The following is a 21,355-nucleotide window of genomic DNA, read 5'->3' as shown; positions in this document are numbered from 1 at the left end:
ACATACTGTATTGTGGTGGGCTTATGATCTGGTCTACGTTCACAAGACTACATAATGTTCTTAAGAGTCTGAACACTGGAATTGTGTTTGTCTAATATTGTGTAGTACAAATGGCGGCTGATTGTGTGGTGAGCGGGCTGCAGACACTGTGTAACTGAGGACTGTTCCATCCTGTGATGTGAGAACGTTACGCTGCACACAGTGACGGGACTGGAGGTAGCGCCGTGGTGACACGTATAACGCTCCTGTCCTTCTCTAGCTCGCTGCCGCCATGCCACACTCTTCATCCCTCAGCTTCCAGTAACCAGACTCTCACCCCCAGCTTCCCCATTTATTACTGAGCTATATAGCAGCGGCCTCCATATATACCGTGCAGGTCTCACCCGGTCATATACACTGCAGCAGGCCAGAAGAGGCACCGACTGCCCAGTGGTGCAAGCACCTCAGTACACTACCTGTCGTATCATCTCCATTCACAGCCTGAAGTTGGCAGAACGACGGCCGGTTCCCGTAACTTATTCTGCCAATGCAATGTTAGATTATTGGGTTATTTGAACCATCGGTTCTGTATGTGATTATGAATAAAATGGAGAGATGGACAATTTAATGAATGCAGAGTTCGCAATGTTTCTATCACTTCTGTAGCTTTAGGGGGAATTCATTTAGCCACGGACTTGCCACGCAGCAGCAGCCGCTCCTTGGTTTAACGCACGGAGCTATTCAATTAACAGCCTGTTTTCTTGCTCTGTAAGCCCCGCGGCTAACACGCAGCAACCCATAGATTCCGGGGCAAGTGCCTTGGGCTACGGGTTAACCACTCGCGGCAGACAGCAGCAGCGACAGGCCCTGAAAACTCTACTGACCGCAGATTTCTGTTCCCACCCTCTTGAGGTGCAGCCGGCAGGCAGTAATTGAATAGCCCAGGGCATTAACTTGGGAAGAGCAAGGCTGCAGTAAGTATGGAGGGTACTTGTGTACATGTCTGATGTCCCTGTGTCTCCTCCGGAGACCTTATACCTGTGTGATGATGCTATCGCCCTGTATATGGATAATAATAAAAGACAGCGGCCCCTGTGTGATGATGCTATCGCCCTGTATATGGATAATAATAAAAGACAGCGGCCCCTGTGTGATGATGCTATCGCCCTGTATATGGATAATAATAAAAGACAGCGGCCCCTGTGTGATGATGCTATCGCCCTGTATATGGATAATAATAAAAGACAGCGGCCCCTGTGTGATGATGCTATCGCCCTGTATATGGATAATAATAAAAGACAGCGGCCCCTGTGTGATGATGCTATCGCCCTGTATATGGATATAATAAAAGACAGCGGCCCCTGTGTGATGATGCTATCGCCCTGTATATGGATAATAATAAAAGACAGCGGCCCCTGTGTGATGATGCTATCGCCCTGTATATGGATAATAATAAAAGACAGCGGCCCCTGTGTGATGATGCTATCGCCCTGTATATGGATATAATAAAAGACAGCGGCCCCTGTGTGATGATGCTATCGCCCTGTATATGGATAATAATAAAAGACAGCGGCCCCTGTGTGATGATGCTATCGCCCTGTATATGGATATAATAAAAGACAGCGGCCCCTGTGTGATGATGCTATCGCCCTGTATATGGATATAATAAAAGACAGCGGCCCCTGTGTGATGATGCTATCGCCCTGTATATGGATATAATAAAAGACAGCGGCCCCTGTGTGATGATGCTATCGCCCTGTATATGGATATAATAAAAGACAGCGGCCCCTGTGTGATGATGCTATCGCCCTGTATATGGATAATAATAAAAGACAGCGGCCCCTGTGTGATGATGCTATCGCCCTGTATATGGATATAATAAAAGACAGCGGCCCCTGTGTGATGATGCTATCGCCCTGTATATGGATAATGATAAAAGACAGCGGCCCCTGTGTGATGATGCTATCGCCCTGTATATGGATAATAATAAAAGACAGCGGCCCCTGTGTGATGATGCTATCGCCCTGTATATGGATATAATAAAAGACAGCGGCCCCTGTGTGATGATGCTATCGCCCTGTATATGGATATAATAAAAGACAGCGGTCCCTGTGTGATGATGCTATCGCCCTGTATATGGATAATAATAAAAGACAGCGGCCCCTGTGTGATGATGCTATCGCCCTGTATATGGATATAATAAAAGACAGCGGCCCCTGTGTGATGATGCTATCGCCCTGTATATGGATATAATAAAAGACAGCGGCCCCTGTGTGATGATGCTATCGCCCTGTATATGGATATAATAAAAGACAGCGGCCCCTGTGTGATGATGCTATCGCCCTGTATATGGATAATAATAAAAGACAGCGGCCCCTGTGTGATGATGCTATCGCCCTGTATATGGATAATAATAAAAGACAGCGGCCCCTGTGTGATGATGTTATCGCCCTGTATATGGATATAATAAAAGACAGCAGCCCCTGTGTGATGATGCTATCGCCCTGTATATGGATATAATAAAAGACAGCGGCCCCTGTGTGATGATGCTATCGCCCTGTATATGGATAATAATAAAAGACAGCGGCCCCTGTGTGATGATGCTATCGCCCTGTATATGGATATAATAAAAGACAGCGGCCCCTGTGTGATGATGCTATCGCCCTGTATATGGATATAATAAAAGACAGCGGCCCCTGTGTGATGATGCTATCGCCCTGTATATGGATAATAATAAAAGACAGCGGCCCCTGTGTGATGATGCTATCGCCCTGTATATGGATATAATAAAAGACAGCGGCCCCTGTGTGATGATGCTATCGCCCTCTATATGGATAATAATAAAAGACAGCGGCCCCTGAGTGATGATGTTATCGCCCTGTATATGGATAATAATAAAAGACAGCGGCCCCTGTGTGATGATGCTATCGCCCTGTATATGGATAATAATAAAAGACAGCGGCCCCTGTGTGATGATGCTATCGCCCTGTATATGGATATAATAAAAGACAGCGGCCCCTGTGTGATGATGCTATCGCCCTGTATATGGATATAATAAAAGACAGCGGCCCCTGTGTGATGATGCTATCGCCCTGTATATGGATAATAATAAAAGACAGCGGTCCCTGTGTTATGATGCTATCGCCCTGTATATGTATAATAATAAAAGACAGCGGCCCCTGTGTGATGATGCTATCGCCCTGTATATGGATAATAATAAAAGACAGCGGCCCCTGTGTGATGATGCTATCGCCCTGTATATGGATATAATAAAAGACAGCGGCCCCTGTGTGATGATGCTATCGCCCTGTATATGGATATAATAAAAGACAGCGGCCCCTGTGTGATGATGCTATCGCCCTGTATATGGATAATAATAAAAGACAGCGGCCCCTGTGTGATGATGCTATCGCCCTGTATATGGATAATAATAAAAGACAGCGGCCCCTGTGTGATGATGCTATCGCCCTGTATATGGATAATAATAAAAGACAGCGGCCCCTGTGTGATGATGCTATCGCCCTGTATATGTATAATAATAAAAGACAGCGGCCCCTGTGTGATGATGCTATCGCCCTGTATATGGATATAATAAAAGACAGCGGTCCCTGTGTGATGATGCTATCGCCCTGTATATGTATAATAATAAAAGACAGCGGTCCCTGTGTGATGATGCTATCGCCCTGTATATGGATAATAATAAAAGACAGCGGCCCCTGTGTGATGATGCTATCGCCCTGTATATGTATAATAATAAAAGACAGCGGCCCCTGTGTGATGATGATATCGCCCTGTATATGGATATAATAAAAGACAGCGGTCCCTGTGTGATGATGCTATCGCCCTGTATATGGATAATAATAAAAGACAGCGGCCCCTGTGTGATGATGCTATCGCCCTGTATATGTATAATAATAAAAGACAGCAGCCCCTGTGTGATGATGCTATCGCCCTGTATATGGATAATGATAAAAGACAGCGGCCCCTGTGTGATGATGCTATCGCCCTGTATATGTATAATAATAAAAGACAGCAGCCCCTGTGTGATGATGCTATCGCCCTGTATATGGATAATGATAAAAGACAGCGGCCCCTGTGTGATGATGCTATCGCCCTGTATATGGATAATAATAAAAGACAGCGGCCCCTGTGTGATGATGCTATCGCCCTGTATATGGATATAATAAAAGACAGCGGCCCCTGTGTGATGATGCTATCGCCCTGTATATGGATAATAATAAAAGACAGCGGCCCCTGTGTGATGATGCTATCGCCCTGTATATGGATATAATAAAAGACAGCGGCCCCTGTGTGATGATGCTATCGCCCTGTATATGGATATAATAAAAGACAGCGGCCCCTGTGTGATGATGCTATCGCCCTGTATATGTATAATAATAAAAGACAGCGGCCCCTGTGTGATGATGCTATCGCCCTGTATATGTATAATAATAAAAGACAGCGGCCCCTGTGTGATGATGCTATCGCCCTGTATATGGATAATGATAAAAGACAGCGGCCCCTGTGTGATGATGCTATCGCCCTGTATATGGATAATAATAAAAGACAGCGGCCCCTGTGTGATGATGCTATCGCCCTGTATATGGATAATAATAAAAGACAGCGGCCCCTGTGTGATGATGCTATCGCCCTGTATATGGATAATAATAAAAGACAGCGGTCCCTGTGTGATGATGCTATCGCCCTGTATATGGATATAATAAAAGACAGCGGCCCCTGTGTGATGATGCTATCGCCCTGTATATGGATATAATAAAAGACAGCGGCCCCTGTGTGATGATGCTATCGCCCTGTATATGGATATAATAAAAGACAGCGGCCCCTGTGTGATGATGCTATCGCCCTGTATATGGATATAATAAAAGACAGCGGCCCCTATGTGATGATGCTATCGCCCTGTATATGGATAATAATAAAAGACAGCGGCCCCTGTGTGATGATGCTATCGCCCTGTATATGGATATAATAAAAGACAGCGGCCCCTGTGTGATGATGTTATCGCCCTGTATATGGATAATAATAAAAGACAGCGGCCCCTGTGTGATGATGCTATCGCCCTGTATATGTATAATAATAAAAGACAGCGGCCCCTGTGTGATGATGCTATCGCCCTGTATATGGATAATAATAAAAGACAGCGGCCCCTGTGTGATGATGCTATCGCCCTGTATATGGATATAATAAAAGACAGCGGCCCCTGTGTGATGATGCTATCGCCCTGTATATGGATAATAATAAAAGACAGCGGCCCCTGTGTGATGATGCTATCGCCCTGTATATGTATAATAATAAAAGACAGCGGCCCCTGTGTGATGATGCTATCGCCCTGTATATGTATAATAATAAAAGACAGCGGCCCCTGTGTGATGATGCTATCGCCCTGTATATGGATATAATAAAAGACAGCGGCCCCTGTGTGATGATGCTATCGCCCTGTATATGTATAATAATAAAAGACAGCGGCCCCTGTGTGATGATGCTATCGCCCTGTATATGTATAATAATAAAAGACAGCGGCCCCTGTGTGATGATGCTATCGCCCTGTATATGGATAATGATAAAAGACAGCGGCCCCTGTGTGATGATGCTATCGCCCTGTATATGGATAATAATAAAAGACAGCGGCCCCTGTGTGATGATGCTATCGCCCTGTATATGGATAATAATAAAAGACAGCGGCCCCTGTGTGATGATGCTATCGCCCTGTATATGGATAATAATAAAAGACAGCGGTCCCTGTGTGATGATGCTATCGCCCTGTATATGGATATAATAAAAGACAGTGGCCCCTGTGTGATGATGCTATCGCCCTGTATATGGATATAATAAAAGACAGCGGCCCCTGTGTGATGATGCTATCGCCCTGTATATGGATATAATAAAAGACAGCGGCCCCTGTGTGATGATGCTATCGCCCTGTATATGGATATAATAAAAGACAGCGGCCCCTATGTGATGATGCTATCGCCCTGTATATGGATAATAATAAAAGACAGCGGCCCCTGTGTGATGATGCTATCGCCCTGTATATGGATATAATAAAAGACAGCGGCCCCTGTGTGATGATGTTATCGCCCTGTATATGGATAATAATAAAAGACAGCGGCCCCTGTGTGATGATGCTATCGCCCTGTATATGTATAATAATAAAAGACAGCGGCCCCTGTGTGATGATGCTATCGCCCTGTATATGGATAATAATAAAAGACAGCGGCCCCTGTGTGATGATGCTATCGCCCTGTATATGGATATAATAAAAGACAGCGGCCCCTGTGTGATGATGCTATCGCCCTGTATATGGATAATAATAAAAGACAGCGGCCCCTGTGTGATGATGCTATCGCCCTGTGTATGTATAATAATAAGAGACATTGACCCCTGTGTGATGATGCTATCGCCCTGTATATGGATATAATAAAAGACAGCGGTCCCTGTGTGATGATTTGTCCTCTCTGTCTGTCTTTCGGCAGAAGTCCCCAGCGAAGAAGCTAAGTCATGCGATCAGTAAGTCTCTTGGCTGCGTTCCGAGCAGGGAACCCCATCACCCTGTATTCCCAGAGCACTCCGAGAAGCCACTGGACTTACCTCATGTCGCGTGAGTAGATGATGTTTTCCTAATCACTTCTTATACTATTTCACACTGTAAATGAACGTTTGTGGAACTACAAGTTCCAGCATGTGTTAATATCCAACGTTAGGCTATCAACTGCTGGAAGCCTAATAAAATGGACGTTTTGCTGTATTATTTGGCCATAGACTTTTATGTTTCCAGATGTATGTTACTATAGGTAATACGCAGCGAATGTATTTTTATCACACGTCTGATAGATCCGGTAGATTGCCGGTCACCGCAGACAGGGAGACTCAATACAACCTGGATCATCGATTTGATTCTGTGGATATTTAATCTCATCCCTGTACAGTGCAGCCAGGATGTGATGTACCAGCTGACCAGCCTGGTCATGTGACTAGCTGACATCATATTCTGCCTTTGTAATGTCACTCAACTTTGGTATAGAAGTCTTTGCTTGGTATTGTACAGTAAGTTATTAGCCGGGGGTGAGTTGTATTTTATACACACATATTTTCTTTATTGCTGTGTCTGCTAATATTACATCTCTCAGGCTGAGGTAAGATTATTTAAACCAAATTGTTTTATGAAAACAGAAATAACATTATTAAAACATGTATGTATGAAAGTATAAATTTTGAGTAAAACCAGCCATGTAATTAATCCAGCAGTAACAATTGTTACTAGAGAGAGACTGATTTTATGCAAAAGATGAAAAAGTCCAACATACAGTACTGTGCAAAAGTTCTAGGCAGGTGTGGAAAGAAGTGAACAAAATGCAAAGTAAATGAACAGAGGAGAAATCTAAAGCAAATCCATGGGGTATATTTACTAACATTCGTAATTTTCGGAAAAAGGTCAAAGTTCAATCACGAATGACATCGAAAGTGTAAAATTGCAACTTTTTGAATTTATTACGACTAATTTACTAAGCTGTCGTATTCTGCATTTTCATTTGTTCCGATGTCGATGTCATTCGTGTTTTTTTCCCCTTTTTTACGGCAGTGATTAGCAAAACACTGCTGACTTTATCACAATGAATCTCGGCCGGATCTGTGTGATCCGTGCTGGGGTTCATTTTTTTTTTTAAATAAACACTGTAAAATCACAAAAAAAAAATTGCGTGGGGTCCCCCCTCCTAAGCATAACCAGCCTCGGGCTCTTTGAGCCGATCCTGGTTGCAGAAATATGGGGAAAAAATTGACAGGGGTTCCCCCATATTTAAGCAACCAGCATCGGGCTCTGCGCCTGGTCCTGGTTCCAAAAATACGGGGGACAAAAAGAGTAGGGGTCCCCCGTATTTTTAAAACCAGCACCGGGCTCCACTAGCTGGACAGATAATGCCACAGCCGGGGGTCACTTTTATATAGTGCCCTGCGGCCGTGGCATCAAATATCCAACTAGTCACCCCTGGCCGGGGTACCCTGGGGGAGTGGGGACCCATTCAATCAAGGGGGTGTCCCCCCCCCCCCCAGCCACCCAAGGGCCAGGGGTGAAGCCCGAGGCTGTCCCCCCCCATCCAATGGGCTGCGGATGGGGGGCTGATAGCCTTTGTTGAAAATGTAAAGATATTGTTTTTAGTAGCAGTACTACAAGTCCCAGCAAGCCTCCCCTGCATGCTGGTACTTGGAGAACCACAAGTACCAGCATGCGGCGGAAAAACGGGCCCGCTGGTACCTGTAGTACTAATACTAAAAAAATACCTAAAAAAAGACAAGACACACACACCTTGAAAGTAAAGATTTATTACATACATCCACACAAACATACATACATACTTACCTTATGTTCACACGCAGGTCGGTCCTCTTCTCCAGTAGAATCCATGGGGTACCTGTTGAATAAATTATACTCACCAGATCCAGGGTACCAGGCTCCTTGGCGAATCCATTTGTAATCCACGTACTTGATTAAAATAAAAAAACGGAGACCCGAGCCACGCACTGAAAGGGGACCCATGTTTTCACATGGGTCCCCTTTCCCCGAATGCCAGAAACCCACTCTGACTTCTGTCTAAGTGGGTTTCTGCAGCCAATCAGGGAGCGCCACGTTGTGGCACCCTCCTGATCGGCTGTGTGCTCCTGTACTGATTGACAGGCAGCACGCGGCAGTGTTACAATGTAGCGCCTATGCGCTCCATTGTAACCAATGGTGGGAACTTTCTGCCCTGCGGTTGACCGAAAGTGACCTCACCGCTGACTACAAAGTTCCCACCATTGGTTACAATGGAGCGCATAGGCGCTACATTGTAACACTGCCGTGTGCCGCCTGTCAGTCAGTACAGGAGCACACAGCCGATCAGGAGGGTGCCACAACGTGGCGCTCCCTGATTGGCTGAAGAAACCCACTTAGACAGAAGTCAGAGTGGGTTTCTGGCATTCGGGGAAAGGGGACCCATGTGAAAACATGGGTCCCCTTTCAGTGCGTGGCTCGGGTCTCCGTTTTTTTATTTTAATCAAGTACGTGGATTACAAATGGATTCGCCAAGGAGCCTGGTACCCTGGATCTGGTGAGTATAATTTATTCAACAGGTACCCCATGGATTCTACTGGAGAAGAGGACCGACCTGCGTGTGAACATAAGGTAAGTATGTATGTATGTATGTTTGTGTGGATGTATGTAATAAATCTTTACTTTCAAGGTGTGTGTGTCTTGTCTTTTTTTAGGTATTTTTATAGTATTAGTACTACAGGTACCAGCGGGCCCGTTTTTCCGCCGCATGCTGGTACTTGTGGTTCTCCAAGTACCAGCATGCGGGGGAGGCTTGCTGGGACTTGTAGTACTGCTACTAAAAACAATATCTTTACATTTTCAACAAAGGCTATCAGCCCCCCATCCGCAGCCCATTGGATGGGGGGGACAGCCTCGGGCTTCACCCCTGGCCCTTGGGTGGCTGGGGGGGGGGGACCCCTTGATTGAAGGGCTCCCCACTCCCCCAGGGTACCCCGGCCAGGGGTGACTAGTTGGATATTTGATGCCACGGCCGCAGGGCACTATATAAAAGTGACCCCCGGCTGTGGCATTATCTGTCCAGCTAGTGGAGCCCGGTGCTGGTTTTAAAAATACGGGGGACCCCTACTCTTTTTGTCCCCCGTATTTTTGGAACCAGGACCAGGCGCAGAGCCCATGGCTGGTTGCTTAAATATGGGGGAACCCCTGTCAATTTTCCCCCCATATTTCTGCAACCAGGATCGGCTCAAAGAGCCCGAGGCTGGTTATGCTTAGGAGGGGGGACCCCACGCAATTTTTTTTTTGAAAATAACCACTTTCCCACCCCTTCCCACTGATATACATGCACGGATCTCATGGATCCCTGCATGCCTATACAATCACGGATCAAAAAAGCAGGTCTGTTTTTTTTTAGCACTTTTTTACGAGTTGTAATTTTTCACGGCAGTGTTTTATTTTTTTTTGCTTTGCACTTCTTAATAAATGACCGAGATTCATACTTAAACAGCCGCGTTTTGACCGATGGTGTATTCATTCGTAATTATTTTCTTGGACTTCCCAAAAAATACGAATGCCCTCATCACTGCCGTGATTTGAGTTTAGTAAATTACCGAGATGACACTTTGAAGAAAAAACGGCATCTCGGTCAAAATCGGGAACCTTAGTAAATATACCCCCATATCTGGTGTGACCACCCTTTGCCTTCAAAGCAGCATCAATTCTTCTAGGTACACTTGCACACAGTTTTTGAAGGAATTCGTCAGGGATGTTTTTCCAAACATCTTGGAGAACTAACCACAGATCTTCTGTGGATGCAGGCTTGCTCAAATCCTTCTGCCTGTTCATGTAATCCCAGACAGACTCGATGACGTTGAGATCAGGGCTCTGTGGGAGCCATATCATCACTTCCAAGACTTCTTGTTCTTCTTTATGCTGAAGATAGTTCTTCATGACATTGGCTGTATGTTTGGGGTCGTTTTCCTGCTGTAGAATAATTGGGAGCCAATCAGACGCCTCCCTGATGTAGTTACATGATGCATAAGTACCTACCTGTATTTCTCAGCATTGAGGACACCATTAATCCCGCCCAAATTCCCAACTCCATTTGCTGAAATGCAGCCCCCAACTTGCAAGGAACCTCCACCAAGCGTCATTGTTGCCTGCAGACACTATTGTACCGCTCTCCAGCCCTTTGGCGACCAAGCTTGCCTTCTGTTATAGACAATGTTTTCGTGCGTTGTTGAGTCGCTTGGTCTTGTTTCCACATTGAAGGAATGGCTTTTTGGACGCAATTCTTCTATGAAGACCACTTCTGGACAGAAATCTCCAAACAGTAGATGGATGTTCCTGGGCCCCATTGGCTTCTGCCAGTTCTGAGTTGATGGCAGTGCTGGACATCTTCCGATTTCGAAGGGAAGTAAGCATGATGTGTCTTTCATCTGATGCACTCAGTTCCCTTGGCTGACCACTGCGTCTACAGTCCTCAACGTTGCCCGTTTCTTTGTGCTTCCTCAAAAGAGCTTGAACAGCGCATCTTGAACCCCCAGTCTGCTCTGAAATCTTTGCCTGGGAGAGACCGTGCTGATGACATATAACTACCTTGTCTCTTGTTGCCGTGCCCAGTCTTGCCATGGTGTGTGACCTGTGACCTGAAACTGTGGCCCAGATTTATCAAGCCTTGCAAAGTGATAAACTGCACGGTGATAAAGTACCAACCAATCAGCTCCTAAGTGTCACTTTTCAAACACAGCCTGTTACATGACAGATTTATCACTATCCAAGGCTTGATAAATGTGGGCCTCTCTTCCCCAGCCTCGCCTTTGTAAGAGAGTTTGGCTGTTCCTCACCCAGTCAGTTTTAAGCCTCCTACACAGCTGTTTCTGTTTCAGTTAATGACTGTGTTTCAACCTACACATGAAAATGATGTTCATTATCACCTGTTTGGTATGAATGATTAATCATACACCTGACTATGGGGGTCATTCCGAGTTGTTCTCTCGCTAGCTGTTTTTAGCAGCCGTGCAAACGCTAAGCCGCCGCCCTCTGGGAGTGTATTTTAGCTTAGCAGAAGTGCTAACGAAAGGATCGCAGAGCGGCTACAAAAATTTTTTGTGCAGTTTCAGAGTAGCTTCAGACCTACTCAGCGCTTGCGATCACTGCAGACCATTCAGTTCTGGATTTGACGTCACAAACACGCCCTGCGTTCGGCCAGCCACGCCTGCGTTTTTCCTGCCACGCCTGCGTTTTTTCGAACACTCCCTGAAAACGGTCAGTTGACACCCAGAAACGCCCACTTCATGTCAATCACTCTGCGGTCACCAGTGCGACTGAAAAGCGTCGCTAGACCTTGTGTAAAACTACATCGGGCGTTGTGAAAGTACGTCGCGCGTGCGCATTGCGCCGCATACGCATGCGCAGAAGTGCCGGTTTTTTTGCTTCATCGCTGCACAGTGAACATTTTCAGCTAGCGATCAACTCGGAATGACCCCCAATAAGCCTACAAAATCCATGACTTTGTGCAAGTGTACCTAGAAGAATTGATGCTGTTGTGAAGGGAAAGGGCGGTCACACCAAATATTGATTTGATTTAGATTTCCCTTCTCTTCATTCACTTTGCAGTTTGAAAGCATTCTTACTATGCAGCATTTTTTCCACACCTGCCTAAAACTTTTGCACAGCATTTTATATTGTATAATATTAGTCTGGCTCTATACTGGCTTGTTGTCTCCTGTCTGCTTTCAGTTCCGTCTCACAGTCTGCTTCTTCTGAGGCGTTGGACTCTGCTGCAATTGTTGTACGTGGGCTGTACTGTAGTACCCTACTGAGTAAAGCCGGGTGTATCACTCTGCAACGCCAATAGCTGCCAGTATTTTGTATTTGGCATCTTCATTGTAACCCTCTGGCATTTGCCACCTCCGCTGTACATTATTGTGTGCTGGATGAGATGATTGTACCCCTGGGTGCTCCCAGTCTCTGTGTTACGTATGGTTAGTCATGTCTGGAGCCAGACACCCACGTTGCTATGGGTTATATCCCTGGTCCCAGTAACCCCACTGACACTGTGACAAGTGAGGGGAACGCGCGCCGTGGTCTCTCTATGTGTCTTGCAGACTCAGCCCCGGGGTCTCCCCTGTATCACGGCCCTCTGCAGACAGTGCTCTGTGTATCACGTGTGTGTATGTCACTGAGCAGTCTTTGCATCATGCATTGTTAATTGAACTATCAGGAGAGTCTGGTCTGTTGCACTAATGCTATTTTCTCTGACATCCTAGTGGATGCTGGGAACTCTGTAAGGACCATGGGGAATAGCGGGCTCCGAAGGAGGCTGGGCACTCTAGAAAGATTTATGACTACCTGGTGTGCACTGGAATTTCAACTAGGTCGATTTCTGCATTTCCTGCAAGCAGGAGTGAATATGGGCCTAAAACTAGGCTCCATTAAAGTACAGATCTCGGCTCTGTCGATTTTCTTTCAAAAAGAACTAGCTTCAGTACCTGAAGTTCAGACATTTGTGAAAGGAGTGCTGCATATTCAGCCCCCGTTTGTGCCTCCTGTGGCACCTTGGGATCTCAACGTGGTGTTGAGTTTCTTAAAATCACATTGGTTTGAGCCACTAAAAACCGTGGATCTGAAATATCTCACGTGGAAAGTGGTCATGTTATTGGCCTTGGCTTCAGCCAGGCGAGTGTCAGAATTGGCGGCTTTATCTTGTAAAAGCCCTTATCTGATTTTCCATATGGATAGGGCGGAATTGAGGACTCGTCCCCAATTTCTCCCTAAGGTGGTGTCAGCGTTTCACCTGAACCAGCCTATTGTGGTGCCTGCGGCTACTTGGGATTTGGAGGACTCCAAGTTGCTAGACGTTGTCAGGGTCCTGAAAATATATGTTTCCAGGACGGCTGGAGTCAGAAAATCTGACTCGCTGTTTATCCTGTATGCACCCAACAAGCTGGGTGCTCCTGCTTCTAAGCAGTCTATTGCTCGCTGGATTTGTAGTACGATTCAGCTTGCACATTCTGTGGCAGGACTGCCACAGCCAAAATCTGTAAATGCCCATTCCACAAGGAAGGTGGGCTCATCTTGGGCGGCTGCCCGAGGGGTCTCGGCTTTACAACTTTGACGAGCAGCTACTTGGTCAGGGGCAAACACGTTTGCAAAATTCTACAAATTTGATACCCTGGCTGAGGAGGACCTGGAGTTCTCTCATTCGGTGCTGCAGAGTCATCCGCACTCTCCCGCCCGTTTGTTAGCTTTGGTATAATCCCCATGGTCCTTACGGAGTTCCCAGCATCCACTAGGACGTCAGAGAAAATAAGAATTTACTCACCGGTAATTCTATTTCTCGTAGTCCGTAGTGGATGCTGGGCGCCCATCCCAAGTGCGGATTGTCTGCAATACTTGTAAATTGTTATTGTTAACTAAAGGGTTATTGTTGAGCCATCTGTTGAGAGGCTCAGTTGTTTTCATACTGTCAAACTGGTGTAACACTGTAGGGGTGCAAGGCGCCTCTTCCTGGGGAATATGGCAGCACGCAGCAGCTGAGGAACAACACAAGTCCAGTTTCTGGTACAACTGGCCCCGGCCAGTTTTATTGAAACAGAAAATAAAACAAACACCAAAAGAAAATACCTTGCCTGTCCGGCACTAACTAAACACAAGATGTTCCTAACTATCACTAAACAAAAACACAGGGTTCTCCAGTAAACACTGTATAGCTCACTTGTATCCGGAAGCGTGTTTCTCTCACACAGATCCCTCCAGTCTTCCCAGGCAGTCTGCCCATACTAATCAGGCTAGCAGCCCTATAACACTCTTACACAGCTGAAACCCTGATTAGCCCTCTGTGAGGCCAAAGACCCGAACTGGGCCCTATGTCTAGAACTCGCCTTATCTCTCTCTCAGAGCCTTTACCCAGCTTTTACAGCAAACTGAAAAGGTTCTGACAAAACAAAAGCATTTTTCCTAGAAGTTTTCATTTTCTAAAACATGTAAGACAAGAACCTGGGACAAACATACCTGCCCTCAAACACTATCCCAGTGTTCTTGTCACATATCCCCCTCCCCTGTTTCGACCTAGGGGCCGGAACACTTGTAGCCCCCAAACAGAAGATGCGAGACAATGCTTCTGCGTTGGCCAATTGTGTTCCCGGTCTATGTTCGACCGTAAACTTAAAGTCCTGCAACGCTAGAAACCATCTAGTTACACGAGCATTCTTGCCTCTATTTACATACATCCATTTTAAAGGGGCATGGTCTGTCACTAGTCTGAATTGTCTACCCAAGAGGTAATATCTCAAGGTATCTAGTGCCCACTTAATGGCCAAAGCCTCCTTTTCCACAATGGCATACCTTTTTTCATGCTCATTGAGTTTCCTACTCAAATAAATGATAGGGTGTTCGTCCCCATCTCTGGTTTGGGATAGCACAGCACCTATCCCTACCTCTGAGGCATCTGTCTGTACCACAAATTCTTTTGAAAAATCTGGTGTTATCAACACCGGTTGTGAACACAAAGCCACTTTTAACGCTTGGAACGCTTTTTCTGCATCAGGGTTCCATTTCACCATATTTGACTGCTTCCCTTTGGTAAGGTCTGACAACGGCACCGCTGTGGTCGCAAAATTGGGAATAAACCGTCTATAGTACCCAGTAATTCCCAAAAAAACCCTTACCTGTTTTTTATTCACTGGACGAGGCCAGTTTTGAATAGCATCAATTTTATTCAATTGGGGCCTAATCAGACCTCTGCCTATGGTGAAGCCCAAGTATTTGACCTCCTCCATTGCGAGGCAGCACTTCTTTGGGTTAGCAGTTAACCCTGCCTCTCTGATTGAGTCCAGTACTGCTTGTACTTTAACCAAATGGGACCCCCAGTCTGTACTGTGAATTACCACATCATCCAAATAGGCAGCTGCATATTTTCTATGGAGCCTCAAAATTTTATCCATCGCCTGTTGAAAGGTTGCTGGAGCCCCATGCAACCCAAAGGGTAACATCTTATACTGGTACAGCCCCTCCGGAACCGAGAAGGCTGTTTTTTCTTTGGCGCTATCAGATAAAGGTATTTGCCAGTAACCATTGGTCAGGTCCAACGTGGTGAGAAACCTGGCTGTTCCCAGCCTTTCTATAAGATCATCCACATGGGGCATGGGGTACGCGTCAAACTTGGACACCTCATTTAACTTACGAAAGTCATTACAGAAGCGTATGCTACAGTCGGGCTTTGGGATGAGCACTATGGGACTGGACCACTCACTGTTAGACTCCTCTATGACTCCAAGTTCTAACATGGTTTTAACTTCTTTAGAAATAGCTTCTCGCTGAGCTTCAGGAATCCTATATGGCTTTAAATGAACCCTGACCCCTGGTTCTGTGACAATGTCATGTTTTATTATGGTCGTTCGGCCAGGCAGCTCTGAAAATATCTCCCTATTTTGGATGAGAAATTCTTTAACCTGATTGTTCTGATCAGCTGATAATGTCTCTGACACCTTCACTGCGGGAAGTAACCGGGGTGAAGACACCGAAGGGCAAGGCTCCGCTGACAGAGACAACCTATCTTTCCAGGGTTTGATTAAGTTAACATGGTAGATCTGTTCGGGTTTTCTCTTTCCCGGCTGGTATACTTTGTAATTAACCTCATTCACTTTTTCCCTAATCTCAAATGGACCCTGTCATTTAGCTAGGAATTTGCTTTCCACAGTGGGTACCAAAACAAGAACTCTATCTCCAGGAGCAAATTCCCGTATCTTGGCACTCCGGTTATAGACCCTCTGTTGAGCACTTTGGGCCTGTTCCATGTGCTCTCTGACAACAGGTACCACGGCTGCAATCCTATCCTGCATTTGTGTTACATGTTCAATAACGCTCCTATAAGGAGTGGGCTGTCCTTCCCACGTCTCTTTGGCAATGTCCAACAGCCCTCTGGGGTGTCTACCATACAACAAATCAAATGGAGAAAACCCCGTAGAGGACTGAGGAACTTCTCTGATGGCCATTAACAAGTAGGGCAACAAACAATCCCAGTTTTTCCCATCTCTCTCAACAACCTTTTTTAACATACTTTTTAATGTTTTATTAAACCTTTCCACCAACCCGTCAGTTTGGGGATGGTAGATGGACGTCCTGAGGTGAGTGACCTTAAATAATTTGCACAATTCTTTCATGATCCTTGACATAAATGGAGTACCTTGGTCAGTCAAAATTTATTTTGGTATTCCCACTCTACTAAATACCTGCACCAGCTCCCTAGCTATCGCCTTGGTTGTGATAGTGCGTAAAGGGACAGCCTCAGGATATCGAGCGGCATAGTCCATAATTACCAGGATATACTGATGGCCCCGAGCAGACTTTAACAAGGGCCCCACGAGATCCATGGCTATTCTGTCAAACGGGACCTCTATAATAGGCATGGGAACTAGTGGGCTCCTAAAATGGGGTCTAGGGGCATGATACTGGCATTCAGGACAGGAAGAACAATATTCAGACACTTCTTTATAAACCGCTGGCCAAAAGAACCTTTGTAAAACTCTTTCAGTGGTTTTTTCTGCCCCTAAATGTCCTGCGGTAACGTGACTATGAGCTAAATCTAGTACCGTTCTCCGATAAGGCTGGGGAACTACCAGCTGTTCCACCACATCCTCACCCTTTTTGACAATGTGGTACAAGAGCTCATTACAGATGGCCATGTGGGGATACGTAACCCTGTCACCTGGTACCACAGGCTCCCCATTAACAATCTTAACATTCTCTCTAGCCTTTATCAAGGTAGGATCCTTTAACTGTTCAGATGCAAACAGATCCTTTTTTACCTCCAGGTCAGGCACACTTTCGTTTCTAACCACTATGTCTCTGTTCCCAGCAAGAGGGTCCTCACTGGACTCCCCGTCTGTCACTTCCCCAGCCAAACTGGCAAAAGGCAAAGGGTCAGAAAGTTCCGAAGACACACGTACATCCATACAATCACCGGTATTACCAACTGGCTCTTCACTTCTCACATCTGTTGATAAACGTGATTCCCACAGTTTCCAAAAATGAGGAAAATCCCTCCCTATTATGGCCTTATGCACCAAGGTGGGGACCAGTCCTACTTTAACCATTGCTGACCCACAACAAGTTTCTATATTCACTTCAGCAGTGACATAATATTGGGTATCCCCATGTATGCAAGTTACCCCAATAGGTATTTGCTGGACCTTTAAGGGGTTCACTAACCCAGCTTTCACGAGGATAACTAAACTTCCTGAATCTAGCAAGGCCTCTACCCGGTTACCCTCTAAGAACACATCACACATTTGTTTTTCCAGCTCAGGTGAAGGTACCACAGTACAGGCTAACCTAGCAAAGAAAGACATTCTGCGACATTCAAAGGCAGCATCACATTGCATGGGTTCTTGCATGACTGGGCAATTGGCAATAACATGACCTGGCATACCACATCTAAAACATTTAACCACACGATTATCAACCCGTTTGGGCAACATAGACCGTTCTAGCCCCATTGGCCTGTCTCCAGGGCCAGTGTTTACAGTCTCTCCAGCCTTGCGTTCTCTTAACCGCCCAGCAACGTTTTCCCATGGAACAGTCTTACCAGTCTTTACTGAAGGGCGCTGTCGAGGATCTATGGGTTGCTGGGTGGTCATCAGTAGTTCCTCTGCTGCCAAATACCGCTCTACCATGTCCACTAATTGGTCAGCAGTACCCGGGTTTCCATGGCTCACCCACTTGCGCAGGACCATGGGCAAAGATCTCAAGTAGCGGTCCATGACGACTCTTTCAACCATCTGGGGACCAGTTAATGTCTCTGGCTGTAGCCATTTTTTTGTTAGCTGAATAAGGTCGTGCATCTGGGAGCGCGGAGGCTTCTCCATGGCGTACACCCAACGGTGCACCCGTTGTGCTCGTACTGACAGCGTGACTCCCAGGCGGGTCAGGATCTCAGTCTTTAGTTTATCATAGTCCCGAGCCTCAGCAGGGCTTAAATCAAAGTACGCTTTTTGGGGCTCACCTGACAAAAAAGGTGCCAGCAGACTGGCCCACTGCGCTTTTGGCCAGTTCTCACGCTCGGCAGTCCTTTCAAACGTGGTCAGGTAGGCCTCCACATCATCAGCCTCTGTCATTTTCTGCAGGAAGTGACTGGCCCGTATAGAACTAGAGCTGGTCGGAGCACTGACGGCCACATCTCCAACCCGAGCTGCAAGTCTCTGCACCACTTCTGCTAAGGCCTCTCTATCCTGACGCTGTTGCCTCCAATTTTCCTCCATTGCCACCTGCTGCTGTCTGTTGGCCTCCTGCTGTAGTCTCCAATTTTCCTCCATAGCCACCTGCTGCTGTCTGTTGGCCTCTTGCTGAGCCGCTGTAGCTTGCAGCAGGGCTTTAAGCAGTTCCTCCATGTCGACAGATTTTTCAGGCGGCTTTGTAGCTGCTTTCACCCAGGACATATATCAAACCCTCGGGGTGAGTCTCAGCAACTTCACACTGGGCTGTATCTGCATAAACCACCGTTTTCTGCAGGCCTCATAAAGCTGCTGCTTTCACTTATGCGCAGAGCGGCATGCTCGCATTCTCCACCAAGTTGTAACACTGTAGGGGTGCAAGGCGCCTCTTCCTGGGGAATATGGCAGCACGCAGCAGCTGAGGAACAACACAAGTCCAGTTTCTGGTACAACTGGCCCCGGCCAGTTTTATTGAAACAGAAAATAAAACAAACACCAAAAGAAAATACCTTGCCTGTCCGGCACTAACTAAACACAAGATGTTCCTAACTATCACTAAACAAAAACACAGGGTTCTCCAGTAAACACTGTATAGCTCACTTGTATCCGGAAGCGTGTTTCTCTCACACAGATCCCTCCAGTCTTCCCAGGCAGTCTGCCCATACTAATCAGGCTAGCAGCCCTATAACACTCTTACACAGCTGAAACCCTGATTAGCCCTCTGTGAGGCCAAAGACCCGAACTGGGCCCTATGTCTAGAACTCGCCTTATCTCTCTCTCAGAGCCTTTACCCAGCTTTTACAGCAGGGCAATATAAGACACCTTGGCTTGCAAATCTACACCATATATAGTCAGGAAGGCTATATAGGTGTAAAAATACCCCTGCCAGAATTCCAGAAAAGCGGGAGAAGTCCGCCGGAAAAGGGGCGGGGCCATCTCCCTCAGGACACTGGCGCCATTTTTCCCTCACAGCTCCGCTGGAAGGACGCTCCCTGGCTCTCCCCTGCAGTGTACAAGCTACAGAAGGGTAAAAAAGAGAGGGGGGGGCACTAAATTTAGGCGCAGTATATAATATAAGCAGCTATAAGGGAAAAACACTTATTTATAGTGGGATCCCTGTGTTATATAGCGCTCTGGTGTGTGCTGGCAGACTCTCTCTCTGTCTCCCCAAAGGGCTTTGTGGGGTCCTGTCCTCAGTCAGAGCATTCCCTGTGTGTGTGCGGTGTGTCGGTATGGCTGTGTCGACATGTTTGATGAGGAGGCTTATGTGGAGGCGGAGCAGATGCCTATAAATGTGATGTCACCCCCTGCGGGGTCGACACCTGAGTGGATGGTGCTGTGGAAGGAATTACGCGACAGTGTCGACTCCTTGCATAAAAGGTTTGACGACATACCAAATGTGGGACAGCCGGCTTCTCAGCCTGTGCCTGCCCAGGCGTCTCAAAAGCCATCAGGGGCTCTAAAACGCCCGCTACCTTAGATGGCAGACACAGATGTCGACACGGATACTGACTCCAGTGTCGACGACGATGAGACTAATGTAACTTCCAGTAGGGCCACACGTTACATGATTGAGGCAATGAAAAATGTGTTGCACATTTCTGATGTTACCCCCGGTACCACAAAAAAGGGTATTATGTTTGGAGAGAAAAAACTACCAGTAGCTTTTCCTCCATCTGAAGAGTTAAATGAAGTGTGTGAAGAAGCGTGGGCTTCCCCTGATAAGAAACTGGTAATTTCGAAGAGGTTACTAATGGCGTACCCTTTCCCGCCAGAGGATAGGTCACGTTGGGAAACATCCCCTAGGGTGGATAAAGCGCTCACACGCTTGTCAAAGAAGATGGCACTACCGTCTCCGGATACGGCCGCCCTGAAGGAATCTGCTGATAGAAAGCAGGAGGCTATCCTGAAGGCTATATATACACACACAGGTGTTATACTGAGACCAGCTATTGCTTCAGCCTGGATGTGCAGTGCTGCAGCTGCGTGGTCAGATTCCCTGTCGGAAAATATTGATACCCTAGACAGGGACACTATATTGCTAACCGTAGAGCATATTAAAGACGCACTTTTATACATGAGGGATGCACAGAGGGATATTTGCCGGCTGGCATCTAAAATAAGTGCAATGTCCATTTCTGCCAGGAGAGGGTTATGGACTCGGCAGTGGACAGGAGATGCAGATTCTAAAAGGCACATGGAAGTATCTCAGGGGTACAAGCTGGAATTCGAGACGTCTCCCCCCCGCTGTTTCCTCAAATCTGCCTTACCAACCACTCCCTCAGGCAGGGAGGCAGTGTTACAGGCAATTCACAAGCTGTATTCACAACAGGTGATAGTAAAGGTGCCCCTACTTCAACAAGGACGGGGTTACTATTCCACAATGTTTGTGGTACCGAAACCGGACGGTTCGGTGAGACCCATTTTAAATTTGAAATCCTTGAACACATATATAAAAAAATTCAAGTTCAAGATGGAATCGCTCAGGGCGGTTATTGCAAGCCTGGACGAGGGGGATTACATGGTATCACTGGACATCAAGGATGCTTACCTGCATGTCCCCATTTACCATCCTCACCAGGAGTACCTCAGATTTGTGGTACAGGATTGTCATTACCAA

At 46.5% G+C, this 21,355-nt stretch overlaps 1 protein-coding gene across 1 annotated transcript in view; it reads left to right on the top strand.

The window, feature by feature from the left end:
- DTNB (dystrobrevin beta) overlaps nucleotides 1–21,355 on the top strand; it is a 258,375-nt gene that overhangs the window by 95,005 nt on the left and 142,015 nt on the right. The window contains exon 9 of the mRNA XM_063919158.1: nucleotides 6,471–6,595. Within this exon, the coding sequence (XP_063775228.1) occupies nucleotides 6,471–6,595 (125 nt within the window). The remainder of the gene's footprint in view (nucleotides 1–6,470; nucleotides 6,596–21,355) is intronic.

Source organism: Pseudophryne corroboree, chromosome 4 (genome assembly GCF_028390025.1).
Source record: "Pseudophryne corroboree isolate aPseCor3 chromosome 4, aPseCor3.hap2, whole genome shotgun sequence".
NCBI lineage: Eukaryota > Metazoa > Chordata > Amphibia > Anura > Myobatrachidae > Pseudophryne > Pseudophryne corroboree.
This window is presented reverse-complemented; position numbering and strand designations above follow the sequence as displayed.